At 40.5% G+C, this 20,794-nt stretch overlaps 1 protein-coding gene across 7 annotated transcripts in view; it reads right to left on the minus strand.

Moving 5' to 3' along the window:
* TRIM55 (tripartite motif containing 55) overlaps positions 1-20,530 on the minus strand; it is a 39,652-nt gene extending 19,122 nt beyond the window's left edge. For 6 of the 7 annotated variants that reach the window (XM_084864375.1, XM_084864377.1, XM_084864372.1 and 3 more), the window contains exons 1-8: positions 20,197-20,530; positions 19,507-19,679; positions 15,483-15,648; positions 12,885-12,980; positions 2,549-2,782; positions 2,184-2,206; positions 1,953-2,077; positions 430-713 (exon numbers count right to left, since the gene is read on the minus strand). In XM_084864375.1, coding sequence (XP_084720501.1) covers positions 430-713; positions 1,953-2,077; positions 2,184-2,206; positions 2,549-2,782; positions 12,885-12,980; positions 15,483-15,648; positions 19,507-19,679; positions 20,197-20,364 — 1,269 coding nt within the window. In that variant the 5' untranslated portion in view covers positions 20,365-20,530. The remainder of the gene's footprint in view (positions 1-429; positions 714-1,952; positions 2,078-2,183; positions 2,207-2,548; positions 2,783-12,884; positions 12,981-15,482; positions 15,649-19,506; positions 19,680-20,196) is intronic. The other variant, XM_084864376.1, reaches the window with a different exon arrangement.
* Between the last annotated feature and the right edge of the window lie 264 nt (positions 20,531-20,794).

Consider the following 20,794-nt stretch of genomic DNA (forward strand, 5'->3'; position numbering starts at 1 on the left):
GGCTTCTCTATTCACTTTCTATATTATCTGTAGAAAATGCAGAGTTTCAAAAGTATATTCATTGTTATTTTTCATCCCAAATTGCATACTGTCACCATATACCATAAATCTGTATTCAGAGCAGACCTAATCTTCATGATATTGGCTCTCTATGAATATGTTACATATCCACAATTTCCAAAAGAAGATTGCCTCAAATTCGAGGGTATTATTAATGGAAAACCATGTCAAATCAGTTATAACAACTGATCTGTTGAATAACGTACAGGGACTTTTCTCCCAGACATTATGACTGCCCTGAAATCTTTTGTCTTTCACATACAAATGTCTGGCATATAGTAATCTTTTCCTCAAGGCAGAATAAATTGTTTAGGCTGTTGATCAAGGAAGCACACCAGCATGTCCTGTAGAAAACTCATGAACAGTTACCTGTGTCACTGGGGCATCTGCAGCAAGTGGCAGGGCTGGAGGTGGCTCTGGAGAGGAAACAAGAAGTGTTTCTGGGGCAGCCTGGACCTCTGAGGCCAGCTGAGAGGGCTCCAAGGCTTTCTCCAGACTTTCATCTTCTTCTGATGGCTCTGTTAGAACATGTTCTACCTCTTCAAATGTTACTTCTTCTTCTTCTTCTCCTTGCCCTTCTCCCTCTCTGTCTCCTCCTCCTTCCTCTTCTCCTTCTCCCTCTCCTTCTCCTTCTTCTTCTTCCTCTTCCTCTTCTGGTAAGGTAATGTATTTTTGAATGATTACAATGACCACTACTGCCATGGAAACAATTAATGGCCAGGGCTAGGGAAATCATCTCTAACAGAACTTGACTATCGCACAAGTACACCATCATGCTGGAGTTTTGCGCTTCTAGTTAAATGTGGACAGGACAAATGTGAAGGGTGTCAAATCATCACCATCCTCCTTGCTCCCCTCCCCAGTATGATGTCTAGGTCTCACCACAACCATGCACCATCTCCCTGACCCCCAGAGCCTGTTCACGTTATTACCACACACTGTCACATCCACAAGCTCCTGAAAGGTTAGGATTGTCACTTATTTATCTCCATGGAGTCAAATGAAAATGCAACTCTCTTTTTTATCTAGTCTTATTGTAATTTCTTACTTCCTTTGGTCAGTGAATGCTGACTTTTGCCACAATTAATGTCATCTTTTCCTAATCCATTACTCTTAATATACCCTCAGACAATACTAAGGAGAGACAATATTAATTTTTCAAAAGATCCATCCAGAAAATTTGCTTCTAAAGTTATATCTGTGGACACTAATACAGCTTCCTGGCATTAACAGTCATCTAACTGAGGTGCCTCATCACCTAAATGGGCAGGATGGATCAACATCATCAAAGACTTAGTCAGCTTTAAGGTTATTTTCCTCTTTTCAGTGATTTCATTAGGACAAATTTCCAGGAGTGGGATTTCTGGGCCAAATGGCAGAGATGCATTTATAACTCATGGAGTACATCTGGTCACATGGACCAAGTTTTATTATCAGGTTGTGACTTATTCTTGACTTGCTACTATTCTTGCCCTTGAAAGTTTGATTAAGTGGATGTGCTACACTATCTATCCAGATGTCTTCTATGTTTTATTTTTATCTCATCTCTAAACTTGCACCTGATGACATCTTACATCATTGTGGCTAACACCTTGTGTAGGGTTGAAGTTGAGATTTGATCATCACCATCAACTATTAAGTGTTTGACTACCCAGAGTCAAATGCCCAATAATGGCATTATAATGGGCACTGGTGATATGCAAAGCTAAATTAACAGTCAACAAACTGTATGATTTTGTAATGAAATAGAACTTCACATTAGATTATAATCCTTGTAAAATTGTCACCATCCATTCTAAAAGTGACTCTGAATCCACTTTTCCTCCCACTGAACTCCTCTGCAGCTTTCATGCACTTGCAATTTTGGCCAAATGGTCACAAGAATAACAAACCTCTGTAAAAATCAATTTCGCGTATTATCTTCTCTTCTCTATTGAGATTGACTGTGAAGTGGTTCATGTTCTCATAACCATGCTCTATTTTCTCCATCTGAAATGCTTTTGATGCTTCAGAAATTCTGCAACAAAGACAAGTTGCTACTTTCTGTCACTGTTTATAATTTGATAGCCTTGGATAGAAATGAAAAGTATTCCATTTTTTTCCATAAAATGAAAATTACTTACTTTTGTAACAGGGTTTTGGCATTCTGTGAAAGCAAACAAAAGAAAGCATACTTAAATTCTTTTCATCAAACATGATGTTGAGACTTAATTCTTTCCTTTGCTGACTCTGAAAATCTCATAGTTTAAATTTTAAATGCCATAAATAACTGCTCCTTTATACCAGAACCATCTTATATTTAAGCAATGTCATGGTCCCTTAAATTTATGCTCATGCTTAAGCAGATGGAGAATAAGCACATACTGAACTTACATTTTAGTTGGTAAAATCGATCAGAATGAGATGTACATAACAAAAATGTGATAACAACTACTTCTCCAACACCCATCTGCTTGGTAGTTTCCTCTGATGCCAAAAAGAGACTTACCTGCAGAAACACTGCCATTTCTGGCTCATCCATGAACTGGATTCCTGACTCGACCAACTTTGATACATTCTCCAAATGATCAGAATACTTTTTGATCAGAGCACGGACATGTTCCAGTTTTTCCCCTTGAGTTCGGGTAATGGCTTGGCTCATCTCATTCTTCCTCTCCTCCAGGATGCCATATAGGTAGTCAAACTTCTCACAAAGTTCCTGTTTCTGTTTTTTGCAGCATTCCTATTAGTTGGGTTAGCTAATGTTAGAGAGTGTTTGGAAAAATCACCTTTTTGGGGAGATAAGAAAATTTATTTATGTAGGATACTTTTCCCTTAAGCTATCACTGACAGATACCTACTATGTTAATACTTTGAAAATCCCACTTTTATCAAATTTGATACTTGGCCAATCCAAAAGCATACAAATAGGCTAAATAGATCAATTATTTGTCCAACTTCTGTTCTTTATAAATGGATAATTTCATACAAATTAAGACAGGTTTTATTTTAAATTATATATTGGTTATATAGCTTATAGGTTTATATTTTGCTTTGAAATGATTGTGTGTGTGTGTGTGTGTGTGTGTGTGTGTGTGTTTGTAAGGAAAAAAACTATGGTACTTCCTGGTTTGTACCCTCAATCTTTCTCTGTCCTGTCTATACCGCTACTGTTGTTGTTCAGTCATCCCATGTAGATTCTGAAGCTTCCAATGGCCTTGGCATCTGGGATGCCCCCTTCAAGCCAACAAACACACTGCTGCCAAATTCATTTTCCCGGGATACAGTGCTTTTTCTCTGTTATGACTCCCCATTGCCTAAAGAATAACACTTTAACTTTACAACCGGCTTTCAAATCTTTTTATGACCTGATTCCAGCTTTCCTTTGCCACATTTTACTCTTCTCCATCACATACCATACCTGTGTCCAGCAAAAATGAATCACTTACTTTCCTTTCTCATGTTCTCCCTCTATTTAGAATGTTCTTCCCCAATTCACAGCTGCAAACCCTACCAGGGGTCCTCAAACTTTTTAAAGTGGGGGCCAGATCACGGTCCCTCAGAGAGCTGGAGGGCCGGACTATATGAACTACTAATTCCTACTGTAACACCTCGGCTGCGTTCACTGCCCAAAAAACCTGGCGGGCCAGATCAGACTCCTCTGCGGGCCGCATGTGGCCCGCGGGCCGTAGTTTGAAGACCCCTGCAACTATCTTGAAGACTTGTTGAAATATCACTTCTTTTATGGAGCTTTCCTTGATCTCTATGGTCAAATGTCATTTTTAATCTTCTGAAATTCCATAATACTTATCACTTATGGCATATACTTGCATTCAGGTGCTCTATTTATCCAATACTGTCTAAGAGAGTGAAATATTGAATCTAGTCTTGGATTCCTGGGGGGAAAGGCTGTATGGGAAGTCAGCCTCGTCCACTTGCACTGTGTGACTAAAGCATCCCCAGTACCATCCAGCTCCCTTTATACTCTGAATCCTTGTTTCAATCCAGTTAGCCTGGTCATTGGCCTCTTGGTGTTTTAAGCTCCAGTAAGCTGGATGTGTGTATGTATACCTGTCTCCTTGGACTTGACCATCTGGGTCTAGGACCTTTATGGCTGAGAGCAGGTTTTAAGCCAGGATGATCCAAACTAGCTCTCCTGCCTGGTGGGTGCTTCCTAGATCCAGCCAATGTATCTCTGACATATCCGACCTTTGCATGACCCTGATTACCTGTTCTTTTATTTTAGTAAACATTATTCTCTTTGATATCACGTATTTCTTTCTTTACATGAGTTTCTTAAATATCTAAATTATAGTCTCCTTAGGGATAGAATCTGGGTATGCCTAGGACACATACCACCTTGGTCAGATGTTCAATAAATATCTGCTGAATAAATTTTTTAAAATCATATTTCATTTCCCCCCAATTTCTCTATTATTCTCAGACTAAGAGATGCTCCACAAATGTGCAAACAATACATCCTTCATTCCACTGCCTCCACTCTATCTAATAAAGGGGGATATGATAATTGACCCTTATGCTGTCATAAAGATAGCAGCACCCACAGCCCACAAGGAGGGAATATGCTAATATTCTGAGAGACTGCCATGTCCTCAAAGATGGCAGCACCCACACACACAAGATGGCAGTGCCCAGTCCCCTCAGCCCTGCTGGGGTGCCTGTCTCCAGAGTCCATCGGTCCCCTCAACCCCTCAGCCACCCACGGCTGGCCCGAGGCACAGGAAGCCTCGGATGTTGGCTGCCCAGCTGCCCACAGCTACCCAAGGCTCAGGTAATCAGGGCTGGCCAAGGCTTGCACTGCCTCCAATGGCAGCACCAAAGGTGTGATGGGGCGTCACCTACCCCTGATGGCCAGGTTGCCTCCCACCTCTGAGGGCTCCCAGAATGAGAGAGGAGGCAGGCAGGGCTGAGGCATCCCCACTCCAGTAAATGAATTTTCATGCACTGGGCCTCTGGTTGGATAATATAGTTAGTTCTCATAATAGTATTGCTGTCATCCACCCATCTATTCATTCATTTAACAAAAGATTCTTAAGCATGTCATTTGTGCCATCCACTGCACAAGGCTCTTGGGAACCTAACAATGAAGTAAACATAATTCCTGTTGTCAAGGACCTCTCAGTTCACTGAATGAAAAAGACTATGGACCAATAATATAATATAGCTTAGTAGGCTGAATAATTGAAATATATTAAGGATTTATATCAGACTTCACAGAAGCATAGAGGTGGGGCCTTAATCAACCCTTTGTGTGGGTGGAGGATATTTAAGGGGAACAGGACGAGGATGGTGATATTAGCTCAGAAACTGGTTCCCAAATTTGGTAAAAAAGGATGAACAGGAGGAATACAGGAGGGGATGAAAATGTATAGTCTTGGTAGCTGTCAAGTAATAGGACAGGGGCCCACACAGCATGTCCAGTCATGAAAATTGCTGGACTTGCCCTATCCCATCCATTTCCAGCCCTTTAGCTTGAGATTTAGACTATTTTGCAGCCTAGGAACTGAACCCTGTTAGTAGCTTCCCAATCAAACTTTCTTTCTCTGTATTACCTCCTGTTCTAAGCTTACAAGCAACTATGTGTTCACTGCATTCCTGAAATATGCCTTTGATGTTCAGATGCTAGACTGCATACTGTGACTATATGATGGTTTCTAGCTTATTTTTCTAAAATGAATTGTGCACTTAAAACATTCATAATAATGAGTATTATATTAGTATGTAATACTAGCAGAATGTCTCTTTTTCATAAAAGTTTTCTCCTACTTGATTTAATATGTGTAAGAACATTCTTTTCAGTGAGGCTAATGTGAAGTCATGTGTCATGGCTAGTGTATTCTCTCAGGTCAAAGATTAGATCACTAAGTTGGCCAATATAATTTTTATTTAGTGGCTTAAGTGGAATACCACGTGTTATTTTACTTCTAGTCTGTTTTTTTTTTTTTTTTTAATGATTTACACTTTGATTTTTTTAAAAATAAAATTGCTATCATTTTCATAGCAACTATCATTTGCCTATACTTTACAGTTCAGGAAATGCTATCCCATGGCTAGACTTTCAGAAGCTCACTTTTTCCCCAGGGACTTATTGCTGTCTGAAATGATCTTGTTATTCATGTGTTTATTCTCTATTTCTTTTACTAGAATAACATCTTCCTGAAAAGCAGGTGCCTCCTCTGTTTAGTTCACCAATATTTTCCCAGCATTACCTGTGCAGACAATGCCCACATGAGAAATATGGTGTGAATGATTGAATGAATGAATGTAATCTAGGAATGGTCAGTCCTCATTCAAAAGTTTCTATTTTGTTCTGTTCCAAAGAAATGGGTATTTAACTGGATATCCCAAGCCTCTTCTTAATTCAATGCTCAAAAGAAAAAAGAAAAAAAAAATCACTATGCAACCCTAAGGAAACCATTTTACCTCAGAATAGTTTGTTGTTTTTTTTTCTTCTCTTCATCTGTACATTAAGGGATGGGATTAAATAGTTGCTCAGATTCCTTCTTTCTCTACAGCTCCAATATTTTAGTTTATGAAATGCCTCTTTATATCTCAAATGCCTCTTTTGATTCCTGGCGAGTTTCAAAATGGTCATTTATAGCCCTAAGATATAAATTGCATGCTTTAGCCCTGCAATGTCAGCTTGGCATTGTGCCATGGTCACGATAGGAAAAAACCTGAGACAGTTGTGACCACTGCTCTTACCATGTAAGGAGCATGGATTTGTGACAAAAATAGAGCTGAAGATAAGCTTTTAGCCCCACCACTTGTCATTGAGCAACTGGCTCTGCCAAGCCTACCAGTTTTCATGTGTCTACCACGTTCCTCCATTCCAGATACAGCTCTGGGTCTGTAAGTGCCCACCCAGCTTTGCTTGAAATACAGTGCTTCAAAATTCCCTTCAATAAGTAAAAATGAAGGTTTGAAAAGTATACAGCAGATTAATAATACTAGAGAAAGAACTGTATTAATGTAGGAAGATTCTCTCAAAGAAACAACTCCTCACTTATAAAATCCCGTTACAAACACTAGGATGAGAGCCCAGGTCTCTGCTAGAAAAGCACTGGAAAAGAGATGGACACGGTAGAAAGACACTGTATCTCCAGGCACATGGGCTGGAGTTCAGCCCTTCCCCAGCCATCGGCCTCTGTGCTGTGTTCAGTGGAACAACTCTGTTCAATGGCCTTGGGCCTCGAGACTCCCAAACTTATGCTTCCCCCCCCCCTACCATATTGTATCGCCCCCACTTCATGTTAGAAAAATAATGTTATAATTTATGAAAATTCTAATGTTTACTCCTGGAGTTCTTGGCATTAGGGGTTTTGTGGATTCGTTCTGATCATTTAAAAGTTCTTTGAGTAAACTCCCTGGAGGTTGAGGGCCAGGTGAGCCCATCCTGACTCAAGCCCCATGGTTCAGTAAAAGCCACAAGACCGGGGCAAGCTGAGCAGCTGTTTAATTCAGTCCCATGTGCTCTGGGTAGTCAGTATGTTTTCCGGAAGAGGGTCAGTCTCCCTTGCTTGCCAATATTTTAAGTTACCATAAAGATTCCTAGATAAAGATAGAACTTCCATTCATTCTCAAATATTTCCTCTGCAGGGAGTTGCTTCACCCTCCTATCATAATCGACCAAGAGCCTGACATGCTTATTCAGACTCTTTTTAAAAGTTGCTACAGATGTTCCAGTGGTTTAAATTATCATGAACATCATTAGAATAAAATGACTCTGAGGATGATACAAGGTGACACTCATTGAGCCCCTGGCCTGTGCCTCTTACACCAATTTAGTCATCACGACCATGCTGCAAAGAAGACATTATTATCCCCTGTGTATTGTTAAAGAAATTAAGGGACAGAGAGCTGAAGTAACTACTTGTCCAGGGTCCTATAGTGAAGTGACAGTGCCATAATTAAACTCTGATATGCACTCTTATGTTCATTGCAGCATTATTTATAATAGCCAAGATTTGGAAGTGGCCCATATGCCCATCAGGAGATGGGGGGGGGGGGGGAAGCTGTGATACATTTACACAATGGAATACTGCTGAGAGAGAGAGAGAGAGAGAGAGAGAGAGAGAGAGAGAGAGAGAGAGAGAGAGGAAATCTTACCCCTTGTGACAGTATGGATGGACCTGTAAAACATTATATTAAGTGAAATAAGCCAGTCAGAGGAAAACAAGAATCATATGATTTCACTCATATGTGAAATCTAATGAACAAAATGAACTAACAAGCAAAATAAAGACAGACTCATAAATAGAGAGCAGGCTAACAGCTGTCCGGGGTGCGGGGCAGAAGGGGGGTGTAGGGGCTGGGGGAGTAGAGAGATGGAACAAAAAAGAAAAACCTCATGGACACTAATGTTTGGTGATTGCTGAGGGGAGGTAGAGATGTGGGGAGGTAGAGAAGAGTGTAAGGAGGGATAAATGGCTATGGATGGAGATTTGAGGTGATGAACACACAATACAGTGTATGGATGATATGTTGTAGAATTGTGCATCTGAAACCTCCATAATTTTGTTAACCAGTGTCACCCTCCCAAAAAAAATATTATACAATGAAAATCAAACTCTGAAATATGTTCTTTTAAGCACATGTTATATTACCACTTGAATACTGCTTAAAAAATTAGGGCATGCTTATTAAAATGATTCTTATTATAGTCATGGACAATATTTCAAAGGTGTTTGGGTAAAATCACTATTTTGGAAATATAGTGGATTTTTTTCTCACTGAAAAATTATTAGAGAATTTTATTAAAGTTGACATTTTTCAGATATTGCTAATGTTCAAAATCAAATATATATTATTCAATTTGTGGCTGTTTCCCCTAGACAGGCATCCAGGAAAACAGGATTATTTCTAGCCTGCCTGCCCACTAGCCTCAGGAAGGCTAATATTAATTGTCTGCTCTCTTGGGGTCCAGTGATATAGGATAAGTGCCATTTATAAAGACTATATGGGGGAGATTACATTTTCTAGAGATGAAGAATGAAAGTCAAGCACATTTTTCTGGAAGCAGAGAGCTCCCAAAGTACACTTCTCCACTCCCACTAGCAGTCCCCCTCCTCAGTCCCAGCCTGTCCCAGGACATCTCTGGGCCTGGTAAGGTGAGGGTAGGTAGCTCCAGACCATTCCCTTGCAATACAGAGCCCTGGGAATGTCCCTGCCTAAGCCACACCAGCCAGGAGGGCAAGAAGGACTGAAGGGTCTTTCATCCATCATCAGAACACAGCAACAGGGAAAACGCCACTCCCCTTCTCACACAGCTCCGACTGCCCTTCTGTGACCATGCCACTCTCATCAATGGGAACTCACCTCAACTGAACACATTACTTTTAAAGAATAACAAGGAGTCCACAATGTGATTTCTCCTAAGCTCAGCAGCTCGCCAGGGCCAGTCCTGGCCAGGAGCCTGCCCCGGCCAGCTCTGCAAGACACTGCATGATTAGGGACAGAATTAGACATGTAAAGGGAATGGACACTTGACCAAGGGCAGATGTCAGGCTCCTTGTGGGGAGAGGCAAGTAATTAGGGAAGGACAGAGCCACTCCAAGGGCTGCTCCGTTTCCTGTCCCTCAGGGGTTCCTCACCAATCAGAAAGGAGAATTCTTTAACAACAGCTCCCCACCTCCTGGTCCACAGCCACCATAGGATTTCCAGCAGGTGGTGAGCAGAGCCAGAAAGGGAAACAATCCCAGGCTGAACAGGGACACAGGAGTTTTGGGATCCTGACCTGCTTGGTAGGGTAGGACAATTTCACTCTGAGCCAAGGACCCTGTGTGCTTCACTAGCTGGCTTCTGGGCCAGCAGGAAGTGAGCCGTTGGTACTCTGCCCACTGATAAGGTCCTACCTCTATAGGAGAGCACCTTAGAGATTACATGTGTACACAATGTGACCATTTTGTGGCAGCGTCTCTATCCTCAGGGCCTCCTGCACACCCCACTGTATTTCAAGTAGGAATCCCAAAATCAGATACTTCCATGGGGCTCTGAGCCAATCCCTGCATTTCCTGATAAGCCACCTAAACTGATCTGAAGGAACTGTGCTTATCTGAGCCATATTCACTCATTCATTCACTCACCCTTACTTATTTTATTGGTTATTAAAAATGTCAAGCTTGCTTTAGAAAAATGTGGAATACATGTCTGTGGTCCCACTATTCACTGCTCTTAACCTGGAGTTTCCCCTTCCCCCATGGATGAATCTGGGGTTATTTTTTAATATATACATTCCATATCGTTTTATATACCACTTTTTCATCAGATTTTCTTAAGATAAAACCCTAGAGTTGAAATAAACAGGTAAAAGAGATAGGCACTTTTAAGACTCCTGCCACCCTAGCTGGTTTGGCTCAGTAGATAGTCTTGCCTGTGGACTGAAGGGTCCCAGGTTTGATTCTAGTCAAGTGCATGTTCCTCGGTTGCAGAATGGATCCCTGAGCTCAGATGGGAGGCAACCAATAGAGGTGTCTCTCTCATATCAATGCTTCTCTCTCTCTCTTCTCTTCTCTTCTCTTCTCTTCTCTTCTCTTCTCTTCTCTTCTCTTCTCTTCTCTTCTCTTCTCTTCTCTTCTCTTCTCTTCTCTTCTCTCTCTCTCTCTCTCTCTCTCTCTCTCTCTCTCTCTCTCTCTCCCCCTTGCCCCCCTCCACTCTTTCTAAAAATAAATAAATAAATAAACAAATAAATAAATTCAATGGGAAAATATCCTCAGATGAGGATTAGCAACAACAACAAAGACTCCTGCCAATTTGCAGTCTCTTCTTGAAGCTTCCAGGAGACAATCACATACATCCTCTAGTAACCTGTGAAAGTACTTATAAAAGTACTATGTTTGAGGAATGTTTTTATCAGTAATGACAGAGATAATAATTCTGATGGTGGCTTCCAGGAAGGTCTTCCTGATATCTGCACTAAATCCATTCTGCTAACATAACTTCATTCCTGTTCCTTCTAGTCTTGTTCTCAGTGGAAATAAAAACAACCGCTTCTTATTGCACCTGAGCTCCCTGGAACAAAACTGTTGTCTAATCTCTCCGTGCCCTCTCAGTGTCCTCTGACACTGGCTTTGCTCAAGGCCAACTGTCCTGACTCACAGGACTTTTCTCGTGTATGTGTCCCCAACCTAACCGTCCCTCACAGAAAGCCCTCCCATGATAGAGGTATCTCTGATGAAGGCCAAGCAGAGACAAGTATAGAGATTATCTCACTGGCCCACAAGCAACACACTCCTATTTATACACTCAAGACTCAGTGTGGTACTACACTGGAGTGCTGACTCATGGCTTATTGATTGAGTTGTATTTGATCTTTATTATAAACAAGTAAAAAAAAGTTAATATTGTCCACTTCAGAACATGTTTGGGCTTTTCACCAAGAGAAAAATTTTCTTCTATAAATGGATCCCAGATTTATGGGTTTTCACAGGAATATGAGTGTTGAGAAGAGAGAAGATTAATTTTCATGAATTGTAAATTTAAAATGAGATGATTAGGGCCAACATCTTGAAGTCATCACCTAGGAACTGGCCTTTGGCTTTTGATAGGATGTGCCTTTTTAATGATAAAATAATAAGACTAGGGCATTTGCTGGGTACTCACCATATGCCAGGCACCATGCTAAGCATTTTGCTTATGCTCCTTTAATTTCTCACAGTAACTATGAAGTATGTAGTATGATTACTCCACTTTTACAGAGGAGAAAACTGAATGACTGAATGTACATGTGCTTAGTTTTTTAAAAGTAAGAAGCAGAATGAGAAATACAACACAATGCCATTTATAAAATTAAAAGACATGCATATAAAACAATACATATTTTATAAGGATATAGGTAAATGGAACATCAAGCATGTTAGAATGGTTATTTACAGAGAAGAGAACAGGAGTGCAAAATAGGGATAAAAGGAAATAAATAGATAACAAGAGGGGCCTTGCCCACAAATATGAAGACAATAAGCCATGAACTGAGCAATACAATGCCTCAACTCTCTGCACCTGAAGTCTAACTAAAAAACAAATTACCCTAAAACTTTGAACAGGGAGGGAGGAATAAATGGCTCCAGAATTCAGGGCCAGAGGCCTAGATGTCTTACACCTGTCTCTCTGCAGCATGGCTTAACTAGTCTGTGAATCTTCAAGTCTTGAAAAGATATTTGCTACAGAGCTAAACCTTTTTAGGTTCCAGCATTTTGCCTTGAACAATTACACAGTTTGTAATTGACCTTGGAGAAAAAGTGGATTTCCCATGTTTTTAACATGTCAAACCTAAGTCTGAACTAAATAGCCAGCCATTCATCCACTTGTTCATCAAGTTTTCATTGAGTGTTCATTATGTGCCAGGCAAAGGGCAAACAGAGTTGAACAAACCAGAACTTTGGCCTCCATGAGCTCCTAGTTACTAAGCCATTCCCTAAGCACAATCAAGCAGATCTCTCTTCCTGCTGGCCTTTTGCAGCCCCACTGTCAGAGCACAGATATGCAGCTCAAACTAGAACAAGAATTCCTAAAGCACTTATATTTCTTAAGATAATTTAGATTTCCACAAAGAAATTGTGTTACAAAGGTTGACAACACTCATTTTCGTTATGGGGAATTACTTTCCCTGTAGCTAATCTTTCAAAATGGGTTGAACAAGAGGAACAATGCATATAACAAAAACCTAGTAAATGTGGTAAAATTATAGGAGGTGAATATTTTAGAGACGTATCAGGAACGAGGTCCTTCTATAAGGGGAGATTGAAATGGTTTTCTAGTGTGGTGCTAAGAAAGCCATACCCTTAGGAGTTCAGTCTTAAGTTATACTTCTGTGGAGTCTTACTTACCTCAATAGTTTTACAGGTGTCCTCCAACTGGCTGATCACTCCCTGGACTCGATCATTGCTTCCCACAAGGACAGCAATGCCATCACTGAGCTCAGACTAATGAAGAGAAAAGAGGGGTGCAAGATCTTAGGGGTTTTCTAGTCAGCACTGGTTGTGAATTAATCATAGTATTGTCCTCATGGGTTCGTAACCTAGTCCTAGGATCTATACAACCCAAAGGAGGAACAGAGAGTCTCAGGACATCTGTGAACTTTCTAATCTTGTAAATAAATTCTGTATGGATGAGTATAGAAATGCATTTGTGTGGGAAGAGGCTTCATATCTTTCATCAAATTCTTACCAGATTGTGACCCTGTTAAAAACATTAAGAATGATAATTATAGGCCTTAGATAGAAAATAGCATATTCAAGCTAAAGAATTCTAAGTATTGTTTATAAATTGAATGGAGCCCATATGTGACATCAGGAACAGAAAATAAATGATTTGCTGAGTGCAGCTGAGGATTAGTTTTACTAGGGAAATGTATATAGTGATTACTCATTCATCTATTCACTTATACTTCTTTACTTATACTTATTCAACATATATTTACCATGCACCTTCTATGTGCTAGGTGTACACATAATCATGTACTAGACCAGTGTTTTTCAACCTTTTTTGGGCAAAGGCACACTTGTTTCATGAAAAAAATCACGAGGCACACCACCATTAGAAAATGTTAAAAAATTTAACTCTGTGCCTATATTGACTATATATAAAGTAATTCTCTTGAATAGGAATCAAATAAACACAAAGAAAGTATTTTATAATTACTTTATTATGAAATATTAAGTAAACAAAATAGTGAAAAATTATAAAATTCTTGTCTTGTCTGCACCTACGGCACACCAGGCAACATCTCGCGGCACACTAGTGTGTCGCGGAACAGCGGTTGAAAAACGCTGTACTAGACTAAGTCACTACAATGTAACTTGAAACTACTAACATTCAACTGGTTCTAGGAGAAATTCCTCTTAGGCTCTTTGACCCAAAGAGATTTTATTGTTTGTACTTACTCCCTTCCCAAGGTCGGCTAAGGAGCACAAGGAACACAGAATGAGGAAGTAAGAGATCTACCTGCTTGGTCCAACTCTGCCTTTAACTTCTCTATGATGTTGGGGAAAATGTGTAATCTAATTTACTCACACTCTAAGTGACAAGAGTAGTGGTTGTAAAAACAATTTAAAGCTGCAGAATGCTTTCTTCAAATGGAACAAATGGATGAAGGTGAAGCTATTTTGGCCAAACAGGAGTGGGGTAGAAGTCCTGACATCTATCCTTCTGGGCATCCCACCTGAGTCTCCAGGGCTCTGAGGGAAGCAGTGTGAAACTGGTACTAGTCAGTTCCAGTACACTAAGACTAGGGATAGAAGAAAAGGAGGGATAAGTCACAATTAGATTAAAAAATAAATGTTATAGATGTCTTATGAAATACTGTGTTTTTTAGCAGTACTTACTGTTAGGAACTGGTGTTGCCCAAAAGTTGGGCTTCCAAATTTGATCCTCAGTAAAACACTGAGCAAATGTGAAATCTATGATTCTAACAGGAAAAAAAATAAATAAATAAATTGAGGTGTCCAAAGTGGCTACACCTATTTGAGCACATGACTCCACATTTATTTGGAACAAATGGTTAAGTTCCTACTTATCCATGGGTGAGACCATATTGGCAGGTTGGTGGTAAACTGGTGAAGATGTTGCAGTTGGTCAGAATGAGGGGACTGAGACTGAGGCCCTGGGGTGGGGGCACTCAGAGGAGACCTTGCATCAACTGGCCTTGGGCGAAAGGCTAGAAGGTGGGTTTAACCTGGTGTTGAGGGCCAGCCCAGCAATGTTTTATTTGTTTTTAAAATATGTTTTTATTGATTTCAGAGAAGAAGGGAGAGGGAGGGAGAGAGAGAAAGAGAGAGAGACATAGAGAAACATTAGTGATGTGAGAGAATCATTGATTGGCTGCCTCCTTCACACCCCACACCAGGAATTGAGCCCACAACTCAGGCATGTGCCCTTGACTGAAATCCAACCCAGGACCCTTCATCTGGCAGGCCCAAGCTCTATCCACTGAACCAAACTAGCTGGGGCCCAGCAATGTTTCAAATTGTTCTTAAAGAAATGCCATTCATTGTATCTCTCCTGTACTAGGAGTGGAGAAAATCGGGGATGGGGATGGGGGTGAAGGCAGGTATGTGGAGAGGGGAGGGGGAAGAAATCTTTTGTTGTTAAATGAAGAAAAACATTCTGTGACTGAAGTAAAAAGGTATCTTTTTCTTATCTGTAGTCTGAACTTCAGATAATGTTTGAGCAGCTGGAGCTCAGATTTCCATAACACTGTTCATCTCAGCAACCTCCAAAGGTCGCAAAAACAGCAACCCTTTCCCTCCAAACTCCTCTTGACCACCCCCCTACCCTGCCCACCCCAATTCCCTAATCCCTTCCATCTCTGGCCTTCCCCACCACCCTCCAGAGACTCAAACGTGAAGTCAGTGCACACAGCATCCCTTCCCACATCCTTTCTGTCTCAAGGGTCTGCAGAGGAGGGGCAGGAGGGAGTCCATTACCTTCTGCCTCTGGAACACATGAGTGAGGGGAGCCACCTGGCAGTCCTTGTGTGCCCCAAAGATCTTGCACAGAGAGCAGGTGGGCACTTCGCAGTTTAGACAGTAGATGTTGATGCGCTCCTCTTCATGCTCCTCGCACCTGGGCTGGTCGGACTTCTTTTCTGGTCTGGGAGGAGGTAGCAGATAAATGTGTCAGCTCCCACTGGGGCAGAGCCGAGATGGGTGATCAGCATCGCAAATCCCAACTAGCCCCTGTACTCAACAGTAGCCCATTCCAGAGGGCTCCCAGAACCCTCCAAATCCAGTTTCCTTACAGTAATGTGCCTGGGGTGGTGGAGACTGATCTGTAGCATTTGCCAACTTCCATGGTGTTGAGTATTCCCAGCATGGCAAATTTCAAGTTATGGTGTGTGTGTGTGTGTGTGTGTGTGTGTGTGTGTGTGTATGTGAGATCAACCAAAGGACTTATATGCATGCATAAAACTATATCAAAGGACACAGGAGGGGATGAGGGAACGTTCTAGAGGGTGGGAGTGACCAGGGAGAAGTCAATGGGGAGAAAAGGAGACATTTGTAATACTATATGTAATACTTTTCACAATAAAGAATTTAAAAAACAACAAGTCCAAGTCTTGAAAGTGAACACTGGGCTTGTGCATTAGGAGCATGCTCCAGCACTGTCTCCACCAGTAACCCAGAAAGTTAAATGTAAATAACTTCCTGAGGACTTGGCAGTGGTTAGGAGTGGGCAGTTTGTGCTCAGGGAATGTGAACAATTATACCGAACAGGCAATCAGAAAAAATGCAAAACACTGTTCTGGAACATAGTGAGCGTTGGAAGTGCAAATCTCACAGATAATCCCCAAGTTTTAGTTTTCCCAACAGGTCAGCAACAGCTAAAACTGTTCAAGCTACACCAGCTAATAATGGAGCATCGGATTTGTAAATGCTAGAGAGAAGATGAACAAGCAATAAAGAAACCATGAGGGAGGGTTGACAAGTCATTGCTACTTAAGGATAACCTGTTAGCTGTGGAATCACCTGTAGTGTCCAAAATTCATAGCGCATGATAGCATTCTGTATATTCCCCTAACCGTCAGCATGGCTTAGATGTTATGATCTCAGGTATATTCAGTATATACAGTCACTTAAGACATGGAAATGGCCATAGGTTCTATGTTCAGTTTTTTATTGTGATTGTTTTTAGTAATGCTATAGACTAAGAATTACTTCTCATTATTAGGCTTTTCTTATTTAGGAGGCAATGTAGGCCCACAAGCATTCCCCACTTATAAATGAGTATGTAATGAAAATCTTTAGACAACTTAAAAGATATAACAGACTTGGGACAAGCATGGTGGGTAGAAGAAAGATGTAAATGCCCTTTCCTAACAAGAGGATAGCCAAGCTCACAGTTGTGGTTCAGGGCTCAGTGCCAAATGCTGGCAGTGGCCCTAGCCATTCAGTGCAGGCTAGACTCAAGGAGTCCATGGACTGCACTCTCTGGTCTCTGAGGTTGCTGTGACCATCCTAGAGTTTTCTGAAGGGTGGGCATCTGGTCGTAAAGAGGCATTTCAGGCATTTAGAGTCAAAGCTTAATTCCAATTCAGCTTCTCCATATGGTAGCTGCATGGCCTCAAGCAAGTAAAAGTTATTTTACCTCTTTCAGGCTCCGCTTTTACTCATATTTTAAAAACTGAGCTAAAGGTCTTCTAATTAAATATGGCAGAATTTAAATAAACATGTGCATTTGTTTATTTATGTTTCCTGCTGAAGTCCTACTAACACAAGAGGTCTGATGGTACTGTTTGGATGTTTAAAATTATACATATGGATTACTATGAGTAAAATATTGAAAACTTTAATAAGGTAATAATAATAATAATAATAATAATAATAATAATAAGCCACAGCCTCACAGGATTGTTGTGATAATTCAAGAATTATACATGACCCATGTGTAAAGCACCCTGAACAGTGGTTGACATATACTCTATATGTATTAGTTTTACTTCTTTTATTTTAAAGTTAATTATTATGTTTATTATTAATATCAGCAAAATTAGTTCCTGCTCTTGTCATTCCCCCCCCCCCCTCATAACTGTGCCTAGTTCAACACCATGCAGAGTTCTAGATAAAAAGGCCAAGTTTTGTCCAGACCAAGCCTTTCTGTAGGAGGTCAAAGTTCATCAGCTTCTTTCCTTTCCACTCCCAACCTCAATGACTGTGAGTCAGAGCTGGGTTCATCTCATTCTGTATATTCCAGGTTATTCCAGAGTCACCTAATATATCCTAAGACTCAGGATTCTGAGCTGATAAGGCTTCCAGCCACTAGAGAACAACTGGGTTTCTGCCCAAATATTTGTCTGAACCCTTTGAACAACCTGTGGTTTTGTTACCAAATAAAAATGTCCCAAAGGCAAGTCTCAAGTTTAAAGAAACAACAGCATAAGAATTTAATTATCATGGAAATATCCTTAGTACACTCAGCTATGAGCTTCATTGTGGACATTTGGTTCATTGCTTTTATACAATTTGCTCACCTGGACACTATTTTTGACATATGTACCACACAGACTTTATAGTTAACTAATGTGTCTTGTAGTTTTACTAATGCTACTAGTTTTAACATCTCTTCTCTGGAGTTCATAACAACTATTGTTATTTCACATGTTTCAAGGTCTTGCTGTGGCAAGTAGAAAAATGGAAAATCATTATAATAACTAGAACATGTAGGATGGTACTGTAGTAGGCATGGAATCAGTTATTATATAAGCTTCGTTAATAATTGGTTGATAATTCATTTGCTGGTTAACTTTTAAAAGAGATAGTGTGTATATTAGCATTTTAAATTAATTAAATATAATGAAATCCAAGCAACAATAGGACTTTATTTCTCCTCAAGAGACTTTCGACTCCAGGGAAATAGTCGACTATGTATCTCTGCAATATGTCATCAGCAATCATTCTTCTTCCCCAGTTCCATCTATATCCTATCTAATTTAGTTTTGAATCATAAGCAGAAACTAATAGCTATAGTGATTATATTAATTGTATGTTCAATTTATAAAGCAGCTTTCCCTCTAAGAGTGCAAGGCTCTCAGAGGCATGCAGATGTTCCATAAATACATGCCTTCTAGTTAGAATCATAATGAGGTCATTTCTAAATGGTCTTAATATTGCTATCAAGCTTTGTGGACCCGCCTGACCTGCATACAATTGAAGGAGGGCTCTTCATACCATGCCTTCTAGGAATGAATTCTCACAGTGTTGTCTCTAGGAAAAGAACTCTGTAGCCAATATGATTTGATGAAGAAGAAGCCTCCTCCCCTTTAAATGATCAGATCTATATACTGCATATCAATCAATAGGTAAATACTAAGAGTATGCAATCTAGAGATAGGGAAATATAACCTGAACTCCATCTTTATTTTTCCCCCATGTATCTACATTTTAAGTTGCTAAAGTGTTTATCTAATACACTAATTGCAAAGACTATATCTTGCCTTGCAATTTCCAGAGTCAATTCCATGACATGTTAGAGAATTTTGTTTTTATTATCATCTAGATAATTTTAAGATGAGATTGTCTGAACTAGGAATGGACTATTTGGGAAAATGCCATTTCTGTAATTTCCTATAAAGTTTTATGCGATAAATTTTTGGCTATGTTGAATCTGGAGCTACAAAAATCCTGTGAAGTACAGAAATGGCCACACTGAATGTAATACAAAGCTTTGGGTGGAGCAGCATTATGTCTCTTTCAATGTCACCATGTGGACTGGATTAGTGTTGAGTTACTTCATTCTTAAATTGATACAAAAGCTTGGTCACTATCTCCCTTCTCCCTTCCCATGAGCAAACTCTCAATCCCACTGGAAAAGACTGACTTAGAAAAACATTTTGCTATAAAGCAATTAGCCTGTGATTGCTAAACAAGCATTCAGTGTAGTGATCCACTAAAAGAACCAATCAAATAAATAAAAACAAGCTTCCAATGGGTTTGATACATGGAAGAACCATACCTGGTGGACTCCTGCTTATAGATGTCAATGATATTTTCCACCAGCAGGTTCCTCTGAAGTCCATATATCCCATGTCTGTCCAAAACCACTTCGTGCCTACAGGATGGGCAGCGGAATCGGCCTCCTGATGCCACCGTGGTGCCTCCTCTCGTGGGCAAGTATGGGTTAGAGGCCTGTTCTTGCCAAGCAAGAAAAGAGGAATTGAGTAATGCCATGGGTAGCTTTTCTGAGACGCCTCTTCATTCTCTGTTACTACAACCAACATCAACTTCTACTTTAGGCTTGCCATAAGATAATCCCTTTGGGCCTTATCAGCAAGTAGTCCTAAAACACAGGCCCAGCTCCCATCCACAGTCAACTGCAATGTATCATTTTCACCATGAGGTAATTTTCCATACAGTGTTTTCATAACCAAAAGTTCCCTGTCAGAAACGCCAACATTAATGTATTGGATAGTAATTCATTTACAAATTTGAAACAGATTCCATTTAAACACACACACACACACACACAAATTTGATTCGTAGCATTGAAATAAGAGGAGGTTAACAGCAAAGCACAAAGAAAATCATCAATTTTTTTTCTTGAAAATGAATGCAGCCTTTTAAAGTTTTCTAAAGGAATTCACCTCAAAGTTAAGCACTTGATTCCAAGGAATCTTTTCCACCCCCACATTCCAAACAAACCTACCTGGAAGATATCACTGGCGCATTTCCTACACAGGTTATGCTGACAGGGAAGAATGACTACAGGCTTCGTGAACATCTCCAAGCAGATGGGACAGATGAGTTGCTTCTCTAAGTTGTCCATGGTCTGCTGCTCTTTGGAAAAAGACTTATAATTCAAAGATGCGCTCATCTCCTAGCCGTCAGAGTGTGCACCGCCGGGGAAAGGGTGCTCCGAATGGTCTCTACAAGTGCTTCCTGGAAATAATTCCAAGGATTGTGTGATCAAGTGTCCTTCATGTTTCTTTCGGTGGAGGACATTGTTTGAGGCCCAGGCTTGGAGTGGGAGCTGGGGCTGTTTTTAGCAGCGGGGGGTCATGTGACAGAAGGCTGACTTGCCCATATAAGCCAGTGACAGGAGGATAGATTCTGACAGGTGACAGACCACAGGAGCCAACATTCCTGCCCCAGGGAGTGAAAAGAGTGAGTGGGAAGGAGGATTACAAACTCCATTTAGAAGGGGTTGTGAGGAGAAGGAGGTCGAAGCAGACAGTTGTCAACAACAAATGCGAAAGAGCATGCTGAGGAGTTATGGAGCCCTGCCCTCTGTGATTTTTTGGTGA

Source organism: Pipistrellus hanaki (assembly GCF_964339955.1).
Source record: "Pipistrellus hanaki genome assembly, chromosome: 17".
NCBI lineage: Eukaryota > Metazoa > Chordata > Mammalia > Chiroptera > Vespertilionidae > Pipistrellus > Pipistrellus hanaki.